This window comes from Perna viridis, chromosome 3 (genome assembly GCF_037379345.1).
Source record: "Perna viridis isolate PV_CMFRI_1.1 ecotype Kerala chromosome 3, ASM3737934v1, whole genome shotgun sequence".
In the NCBI taxonomy this organism is placed as follows: domain Eukaryota; kingdom Metazoa; phylum Mollusca; class Bivalvia; order Mytilida; family Mytilidae; genus Perna; species Perna viridis.
In genome coordinates, this window is record NC_142447.1 from 56,013,033 (window position 1) to 56,024,234 (window position 11,202).

At 34.0% G+C, this 11,202-nt stretch overlaps 1 protein-coding gene across 1 annotated transcript; it reads right to left on the minus strand.

The window, feature by feature from the left end:
* Positions 1-41: 41 nt before the first annotated feature.
* Positions 42-11,081, minus strand: LOC148622996 (protein N-lysine methyltransferase METTL21D-like). Its single transcript, XM_088573417.1, has 4 exons — positions 10,809-11,081; positions 6,419-6,599; positions 4,672-4,791; positions 42-354 (listed from the first exon to the last, which is right to left on the minus strand). The coding sequence occupies exons 1-4, from the start codon at positions 11,054-11,056 to the stop codon at positions 247-249; spliced, it is 657 nt and encodes a 218-aa protein (XP_088429543.1). The 5' UTR covers positions 11,057-11,081; the 3' UTR covers positions 42-246.
* Between the last annotated feature and the right edge of the window lie 121 nt (positions 11,082-11,202).

Here is an 11,202-nt window from a genome sequence, read left to right on the forward strand (position 1 = left end):
GTGTTTAGTACCACTAAATCATAATAAAACTAAGTAGAGTCTTTGGTTTATCACTATCATTTAATTTTCCAATCAAATTATACAAGATCTGAAACACAGAAGATGTTAATATCATCTGAGATCATGGATTTGTTTAGAGTTCTCCAGTATCGAGTGTCGATTGTCTTGTTGCCTGTTCCATCAACAGCTTTATCTGTCGATGTATGGGTACAACGTTTAACCAGATTTGTACCAGGACACTTAACTTCACGGTGATTTCAACGTAAATCTCATAATGTGGATATCTTCACTTCTGAACTGTTGGTCTTGCCGATCACCTGGTATCTCCTCAATATCAAATTTAGCTTTTACCAGCTGAAAATACAGAGTAAAAAAATCATGTAATCATTTACTTAGTGAAAATGTGAAAGACATATTTGGAGCTCCTTTAGGGTAATAAATTTAAAATCTGGAGATTCCCAGGGCGTAGCTACGTAAGGCTCGTACAGGCTTGTGCCTGTAAGAAATTTTGACTATTTTTTTTCTTTTTTTAATATTTGATGGATGTATATGAAACAATTACAGTAAAGGCTTATATTACGTTATCAATTGAGCTTCACGTAGCAACATGGAATCGGAAATCCAACGTCATTTACCCGTTATCTGTTTTCTTCTAATCATTCAATGTTCCGATAACTCCTATAAAAGTAGATTTGCGATTTCCGCAAGAAAAGAAAAAGTAGAGATGACAATTCAGAGGACGGCAGTATTGAGAATGAGCCATCAGCGAATGTTCTAGCAGATACTGAGCCAGCGACCACTGCCAGTATTAATAATATTCGCACATACATGTATCCTTCAGAAGTGCCATCAACTTCAAGTAGCTATAGTAGCGTTACAGAGTTCCAACCACCATACCCAGATGTGGCTTTACTTCGAGGCCTCAGTGAAATATCTGATACTGATTAACATGCAATTTTGTGCTCCAAATGGACAGATGCCTTCAGCTACCCTTTCCCTGCAAGGTTAGGAATCAATTTCTCTTCATCTAATTAAAACAACTGGATTTTACCAACCGTCCATCAGCCTAAGCTACTTATCCTATTTTTTTGTTCCTATTTTACCTAGATTCTGCGGGGCGCCGAATAGGATTCTTGTGGTTTTGTACTCAAATTCAATTTTGTACAGACAAAAGTGAATTTTGTTCCACAAAAATGAATACTGATTAACAAAATTTATAACATACTGCAAATTTTCCAATTTTGTGAGATAAAAGTCTATTTTGAGACATAAAATAGACTTTTGTCTCGCAAAATTAATTTTTGTGACACAAAATTGAATTTGATTACAAAAAGATCAAGTCCCATTCGGCGTTGTAATATCCCGGCAAGCTTGCACCATCAACTCCCATTCCTACCTCCCCTAATTCCCGGGTTCCTGTCCCCGTGTCCAACCCCTCATAAATAATTTATAAATGAATAATTTGATACAAAAAAAACTGAAGTAAACTTTGTAAATAGAAAAATGAATATAATTATGTTTATATTAATAAAATGTACATGCAAATTTTAATATAAAAAGAGAGGATATGGAGTGAATGTGCGTAAGACAACACTTAACATGATATATTGAAAATATCATATTGTCACTCAAGGAATAAGGTTTTATTTCTGTTCTGCATCTCGATATTGTACAAGGGTCTTCAACAATGAACAGTTAGTTCATATACCCTCAAACAAGATCAAGAAGGCCCATATCGTGCACTTAAGTGGAATCTTTATAAAAGTAAGCCTGTCTAAGCATTTCTGTTAGAAATTGCCCCAAATTGACATGAATTACATTTCTAAATACATTTAAATTGTTTCTATGCACAAAAATAGATAGCAACCAACATTTTTTCAATACCCCCGTTCTGATAATCGAATGATTACCAGTACCTACTTGTAACCATTCGATTAACGAGACGGGGGAAATGAAAAAAGTTTTCTTTCATGAAAATAGAACTCAACACTTAGCCCGATTTTCAGAGTAAGCTCGAAAATATTTTATTGTTTGTTTGTTGGGGTTAAACGCCCAAGCAGCAATATTTCAGCTATATTCAGGCGATGAACATTAAGTGGATGATAAAATGAACATGAAATGATGAAATGAAAAATGGGATGGAACACAAGGATAATGGGGTCGAGAAATTTTGATTGCCACTGGAATTAGGGAGAGGTGGGTAGGGTAGGGCAATTTAGCCTCCTGTGGCGGATCCCTATGGTTCCTACTCCGGGAGAATACCACAGTAGGGTTTTTTTAACGTGCGAGGAACGTGACACCTTTCCAACACGGTGCACCACTATGGTTTGCGGTCAGGTTTTCCGTATTATAGCCTGACAACTCCAGCATGTAACACGCCAGGGGTACCCCATTCCACCATCTGGGGTACACAACCCAGTTGCTCTGTGGGCAGAGCGACCTAGCCCCTGGCCTTGCCCTGGACCCACTGGAGGCTTTGAGCGGCACCCAGACCCCTCGCCGTATTTTCTGTGTCTATATATCTGTCAATATTCCTAGACTGAATTTAATAAGAAAAGACAAACAAGAAATGATAATTTTGTATAAGATTCGAACAAAGTGAAAGCATAGTTAGATATGACAACAAAGGAAACAAGAAAAGGGCAACACACGAAGAACAAAAAATTGTACAACTCAAGGGAAACAAAACAAGAGGCTCCAAGGAGCCTGAATCGCTCACCTGGTTAAATTTTGGCCTTTCAAGGGAAATAACTCTAATAAGAAGACAATTTTGACTCCATGAAGGCTTTGGAAGGACTTATCATGAGGATCATTTCATCATTCGAAAGTTTCATGCTATCTATTATAGTTTTCAAGATATTGACTGAAAACTGCAAAACAACTCTTATATAGAGTCGTCTGACATTTTTTATCCCTGGAGACTTTTGTAGGCCTTATAATAAGAATCATTTCAGCAATTGAAAGTTTCATTCTATCTATCATAGTTTTAAAGATATAGGCTGAAAACTGTAAAACAAAAAGTCATTTTTCACATCTCAAGGGAGATTTTTGTAGGCCTTCTAATAAGAATATTTCAGCAATTGAAAGATATTGGCCAAACCTAACGGTTTTGGAGATATATGCAAAAAACTACTGTACGATCTCTATGTTCTATTTTTAGTAACGGCAGCCATGTTTTAACTGATCAAAAATCTAAACGGTCATTTTGTTAAGGATACCCTAAAAATTAAAAATAACAACTTTCATTGAATTCTGTTTAGTAGTTTTTGAGAAGATTTTTGAAGTAATAACATCAAAAACAGCAAAAAACGTACAAAAAGAGCAATAACTCCAACATGGGTCAACAGATTTTCACCAAAATTTGACCATAGATAGACCATCATGCTAAATACTTTTATCCAGTCAGAATTTGGCTAAACCTAACGGTTTTGGAGATATGTGCAAAAATCTGCTGTCTGATGTTCTATTTTTAGTAACGGCGGCCATGTTTTTAACGGATCAAAAGTCCAAACGGTCATTTTGTGCAGGATACTCTAAGGCTAAGGAACAGTCGTTATAAGTTTCATGCAAATCTATTCAGTAGTTTCAGAGAAGAAGATGTTTGCAAGAAGCAGTAGCTACTAATCATCCATGAGATCGTGAACTCGTCTCCGTTTTTTTTAGCGGGATTCGCTATTTCGTTTTTATGCGTGTCCTTTCTATCACTTGGCGTCCGTCGTCGTCGTCGTCAATAATTTCTGCAAGGCACCCACCTCATCAAAGTACAAGGCCATTGAGAAGAAAGTTAAAGGTTGCTGGTCATATTACAAGGGCATTCCATATCTGCCGATCAGGTAATGATGACCACCACAAAAAACTTAAGAAATGACGACTGTAATCTATATCAAACATCCTTATATTGAAAGCCAAAGTGGATAAAAATCAATATTTTGTAATATCACAAAATATTTTTTTAATATTACAAAATCATTGTTTACTATCAGAAAATATTTATTTTTTTCACATTATAAATTCATTTTCTAATATTACATTCCTGATTTTGGTAATATTATAAAAAAAATACTGCATTTGGTAATATTACAAATTGAATTTGTAATATTAGGAAATGAAATTGTTATATGAGAAAATGAATTTGTTATATTAGAAAATGAATTTCCAATATTTGCTGTTTGCTGTTAAACTTGCAAAAAATCTACTAGCAAGTTCATAATCGTACTGGAAGTTGAGGTGCTCTCCAAGTTTTGACTGATTTATTTCATCCCTAAAACAGGTATTTTTACGGCAGGACGCGGTCGACGCTGATGTTAATTACAATATAAAATTTCAAACAATAAGATTCGTAACTTAATTTCACCATTTTCACCAAGAAAAAAAATCAATGTTAACAAATACTCTGATAGAAGCGAGTAAATTGGTGTTGTAACTACAGTTGAGCTTGGTGGGAAGATCCTTGCTGTTTGATTTTCTTGTAATCCAAAAATAGTAATAAATTGATAGCATGACTGCAAAAAGTTATGATTGTTGGTATCAGAGAAAAAAAGTAGGCCCATAATTATTAATCAGAATCATATGTTTTTCTCCTGATTTTTTTCTTTAGAGAAACAAGTGGCAAAGCATGTCATGACCCTGTGTACCTGTGGTTTTGAATTGGAAGACTTTACTTTTAAATACCTCGAAAAATTCCTTTTCAAGTTTGGGTTTATTACCAGTTGTTCTCTGTTCATAACAACACAAAACAATCGTATCTTTACTGCAAAGGTCTGTCATAGTCTGTATCAATGGTTGGAGAGACTGAAAAGTAGAGATTTAAGGTTATCTATCTGATTATTGCTAGGTTTAATCATGAAAAATCATTTATCGAACATTGGATCTTGAATTTATAGAGGCAAGTTACAAAGAAAATGAAAATAACAGAAATATCATTATACGTCCCATCAGTGTAATTCGCAGAGAGATCAGTGTTCTTCCGTCGAGCATGCACTATTTTACTACTGACATACTATCAATCATACGCAAACGACCCTTTACATGAATTGATATAGAAAAAGGCTTATATACAAAGCACATGTACTTTTTTCGATTCTCTGAAATAAAAAAAAAACAAGTTTCTATTCATGCTACTCGGTCCATCTTGTTTGTACACTGAAATGGCCGAGTAGTGTTTGATTTTTATGGAAACCTATTTCGGTCATCAAGGTATATATGAGTGGTCATAATTAAACATAAATAAGGCATTTGATTCACGGATTTTCATCTCGAAAAGTCATGAAAATTTTGCTTAACAAGTATACTAATTAAATGATTTTACAACATTGTCGAGAAAGAAATGTTCAGTATTTTTTTGCAAATAAAACAGTTTTACGCCGATTTTCATTATAAAAAAAACTAAAGGCTCTAGAGAAGCAGAATTGCTCACTTAGCTTGACAAGCACATTCTATTTTTGTAAAAGCGGTCACGGTTTTTCTTCATGGATAAAATATTCCAACGGTCATTTCTGTCCTGTAGTTTCCGTGAAGATTTTTTTAAGTAATAACATCGAAATTGGCAAAAAAGAAAAAAAAAAACACATCCAAAAAAAATTGAGCACAGATAGATTTCATCATGCTGAACACTATGACCCCATGCATAAAAGCTACTATCTGACCCTGTATGTTCCCTTTTTAGTAACGACGGCAATGCTTATTCACGGATCAAAAATCACAACGGTTATTGTGTGTAGGCTACCACACCAAACCCATTTGAATTTTGTCAATTAGTTTCACATTAGATGGACAACATAAATAGCACAAAAGTCCAAAAAGGGCAATAACTTCAACACGGGTCAACATATTTAAAGGAAAATTTGACCAAGGATCAGATTTCATCATGCTGAACACTTTTACCCCATGCAAAAAACTGCTGTCTGACCCCATGCTTCTATTGATAGTAACAGCGGCCTTGTATTTTCAATGATGAAAAATTCCAACAGTCAATTCACTTAGAAACAATCATACTAAGTTTCATTGGATTCTGTTCAGTAGTTTCTGGGGAGAAGATTTTAAAAAAATGTGAACAGACGACAGACGAGAACATTCAATGGAGGCAAAGTGATGGAGATAGACCAAATGCCCTTTGGTCAGGTGAGCTGAAAACTGCTGTCTAACTCCGTGTCCCATATTAGTAACGGCAACCGTGTTTCTTCACGGACCATAAATCACAATGGTCATTTTGTGCAAGGTACCCCTTGGAACAAAGCAACTTTCACTGAATTCTGCCCAGTAGTTTCAGAGGAGAAAATTTTTTGAAAACTTGATAACAGACGAGGGACGCCTAGTGATGGCAATATTTCACATGGCCTTTGGCCAAGTGAGCTAAAAACTGGAGCCAGTGGGGGAAAGCTTTATGTTTTACGTAAAATTGTAAATGTCAAAAAATCACCTGGTCATAGTAAATACAATCTGCCAACACAACATAATCATAATGCTCTGCGTCCACAGTATCCTTGCCCCAAGTCAAGGGTTTGGCATAAGTAATTCCCCTAATCAGTTCGCTGTTCGTCTCAATATTCTTACAGATAAGCGGTATGAAGTCGGGTAGATCTGTTATTGTCACATTTGCTCTGAAATAAAACCATTGATCTTAGATCTAAAAATACCAAGCAAAAAATTGAGTCGTAAAAGAAGAATTTTAAAATAATGAACTGGTGCTGTTTGATCTACAAGCTTTTTCCAATGGGCCATACACATAACACAAAAAATTGGTGGATATATATTGCAAAGTAACACGATTCTTTATTTCAAAATTGGTATATATTTCCACTGGAAAATTTGTAATAAAATTCATTTACGATATCGAAAATTTATAGTACTTTCTTACTCTAGTGCTTATTTAAAGTAACAGTTAAAGCGTTGTTAAGCTTATGTAAATAAAAAGAAGTCGTACTGACAGAGTGTACCTATAACAGTAGCGAATTAGTACCAGATTGCCGAATCCCATGTTGCCGACTTTGTAAAATGACCATATTCCAAAAATGTAGATATTTTTTTTCAATTACATGCGTATTGTAATTGAAAATAAATCATTTCCCATTAATTCTTTATGTCTAACCATATACTAATTCAAGAAAACTTTGATGCCGACAATTATTATACTTGATCAATTAAAGGTCACTGGAAATATTTTTAAAGCCATTTTAAAACCATTCTATGTGGCACATTAACCTGGTATGTTGTGTTAGAAGAACAAAGTACCTAATACCTAAAAATTACTAATCTTAATTACATGTCTTGGGTTTATCATCTAAAATACAAATACAATTTTTCATTTGTCGGAATTCGGGATGCAAGCGAAGCAGCGGGAAACATCACAGCAAATTGGTGGTACCAACGAAGCAAGAACAATCCTCATGTGGAGGAGATCCTACTACATGTTTATACAGCAATGGACCATGACTATACAAGTTTGATCAAATGCAGTGTATGAACGGAAATGTACAGTTTTGCTGTACACAGTGATTGTTTATTAAGGGATCGGCCCAATTGTTTTGCCACGTCCAATAGGAGTAGTGCAAATCATAGTTGGTATCATTTCTATCGTTGGGACACAACTTTTTTCACTGGAACAGGGTTATGTTGCTACAAGATTGAATACAGGAGTTTTATGGTCGTCATCATGAATTCGTTGATCGTTACGATGTATCCATCTGCCCCATGAAAACTGATTTGTTCAACATGCCAGTTTTCCTTTCCTCTTTCGTCTACCCCGACTTGACATTTTATGAGCAACTCCGCGGGTGTTTCTAGAAAAGCAGAGAACGCTTACCCTACCGGTGCACCTGGTCTATGCTCCCAGTTTTTAGTGGAGTCCGAGCTGCTCATTTGCTTTTGTTACTTTGTATGTATGATTTTAGTTACTTTATGTTCTTTGTTGTGTAGGTCTGTTTTCCATGTCTGGTCTTTGTCCCTGAATTACATTCTTTTGATTACCTCTATAACCTTGGTTCCCTTGATTACTCTTTAATCATGTCACAACTAATAATATTACTTACATTCATGTAATGCCATTCCATGGTTTAAAATTTACTTGTTATACATGTACATACCGAGTATCAGATACTTCAGTTTTTTTACTAAATATGTAACTTGAATGGATATTTTTTTCATTTACTATTTCTTCACCCCAGGGAAGAAAGGTTTTTATTGTAAACAGGGACCCTTATACTTGTTCACTTGGGCCGTATAAGGGAATCATTAATACCAAGTGAGTATGAAATAAACAATTTTGAAATTAAATAAATAAAAAAAGACAGCCATAAGGTTGTGACTTTTATTAAATCTCTCTAGCCTTTTTTTTGCACTGGTCATATGTGGAGATACATTTTGACCAGTCCCTGAAGTCCCTGCTTTATATGGACAATTTTACACACACCATATATATTTCATACAGTCAGGTCATTATTGTGTGTAGATACCTTTAAAAATATCACTATACTGGAATTTATTCAGGATTCATGAAGGGTTCAAAACTAAGAATACTATTACAATAAATCACATTTGTGATAATGTCAGACTTTTCAAAATTAATGTTAACTTAGAAAACAGTTGAAATGCAACATTCACAATTAAACTGCAGACAAAAAACAAAAACTTCTTCTCTAGAACTGTTTTTCGTACATATCCATCTTGCAATTGTTCCTCCTTATTTTAAACCAAAGTTTACCAATGAACACTCTCAGGTAAAATTGGTTACATGTAATATACAGCAAAACTGTATACTTCAATGCACTGTGTGATAGCTATTTATTCAGCCACTTACATCCTAATCTCTACTCATTAGATTGACTCCATGCAAACTTATGTGGCCACCTCTTTGGATACTGGTTCTCTCTTGTAAATATGCAAAAAAATACACCTGGCGTCTTATCATAAGGATCATTTCATAAGTTTAAAAGTTTTTTTTGGTCGGTTATAGTTTTTTAAAGATATTGGCTAAAAACAGCAAAAAATGCACTTTTGCCTTTTAAGAGCAATAACTCTACATTAGGAGTTTTAATACAATTTCAACAAATGGAGACTTTTGTAGAGAACTTCAACTGGAAAAAAGTAAGACCACCTTATATATGTCCATCACTCTTGGGTTTTGAGATATACCTCAAAATAAGTGGCTTTACCTGTATGTTCTAGAACTAAAACTAATCTTATAAAAATCAAAATACCAAACACAATTAATATGACAGTATAAAGAAACATTCATTCCACATGGACCATGGGCTAGGTTAAAAAAAAAACACTCATTGATCTATGATGTTGCATCAGCGAAATAAAAAAACAAGCATGAAAGTGATTGTTCCACCTTTCAAGGCTGACACAGAGTGGATGTTTTCTTTAGATGCATTTTTTTTTTATAAAATTAACATATATTTGGCAGAGTTCTAACTTACCTAGTTTAGTCTGCAAGATGTAATCACTCCAGCAGGGATTAACAAAGAACATAGGTACATTGTAAACATCAGAAATAAATTAAGCTGATACAATTGTATCTATACCATTCAAACATGTTTTGTCATCCGTCTTCCCACTTATGGTGTTTATTCAATAATATTTCTAAATTTGCAAAATAAAGAAATCAATGATCTGAATTAATCCCCTCACCATTTGAATTTAAACACAAAAGTATTTGAAAACCTATACTATGTACATGTATACCTTCAACTAAGAACAGCCTGTTTTGAATATATGTGTTAGCATGAAGTGCATTACAAATAGCTATAATATTATTTTCATTGTTCAAAATTCTTGATTCAAGACATAATACCCTTAGGTTTATACAGAAATTGAATCTTAGTTATTTATTTGACATCTATGTTTATATCACAATATATACTAAAGACACAGGCTAAAGCAAACAGAATCAGAAACACCAAACAGCATACAATAACTGAAAGAAAACATACAGAAATGTCAAAGTAAATAAAAAACTTTATTACTAACTGGGAGCTAATAATAGAATAAATACAACCAATGCAGTGGCCAAAAGGAGATTTTGGAAAACTACCTTAGTCCTAAAAAATAGAACACCAAGTGCCTCACTCCATAACTTATTAGTTTTTCCATACAGTTACCAAATCAAACTGGCTCGAAACCTGGATCAGGTCCTGTATGCCTGATTATACAACATGCATAGACCTGTAATTAAAGAGTTTACAAGTAACTAAAATCTCACATTAACAAGCAGCTGGAAACAAGATCTTGTTCTAACTTAATGGACAATGTCAACTTTAAATGATCATGATTGAAAAAGTACAGCAAATATTGGAATAAAACCTACAGTTTCCCAATCCATGGTAAATTAGTTTCATGTTCATACTACGTTTTTCTTTCTACCAAAACAAATAAAAAAGAAGTACTTAGTGCAACTTATTTGCCCCAATATTTACAAAAATAAATATAATTCAAAAGTAAATTCATTTTTTTTCACATTTTCAACTATCACAACTTTTTTTGTTTTTAACGATAATTAAAAAAAATCTCCTATTTCCCATTTTTTTTTTTATGTCTTCTGGGCTTCTACTTCCATTTTATTTCAGATCAATTCATCAAAAGGGGCAAAAGTAGTTTAATTAATAAGTGGAAAGGTAAGGGAATTTGGTTCACCACCACATGACAATTTTAACAATTAACTGGCTAATTTAAATTAATAACAAGTTTTTTTATCTCTTTAATTATAGGTCTCTGCTACATATAAGTGATGTTTAAGTTTCTAGCTTCAAAACTGGTTTAACAAGAAGTGTTTGTTCGTGTTGTTTTATCATCAACATTTCATTTCTCACCCAAAGGTAGCTGCCATTATTCCTACTACCCCCGTACCGGCTCCAATTTCTATGATATTTTTTCCACACAACTGATTCCCGAAATCAAAATCTTTGGTTTCAAAATACTTTGACAACACCAAAGCAGCGTCCCAAACAACGCATCCAACATCTCCTATTTCTAATTGATGAATTTTGATGACGTCGTCATTATTTTTCTCTATTTCTCTTATGAAAGTATCATTAAGATTAGTCATAGGCGCAGACATCTTGAAACAGTCAATAAAACCGAAACCGAACTCGGAAAATTATCTTTTTAATACCTGTATTTGTGTTTTCGGGATTCGCGAAGAAAGCGTTAAATTTGAAAATTTAAAAAAAAAAGTACACCCATGGAAGTAATAAATGCCAATTC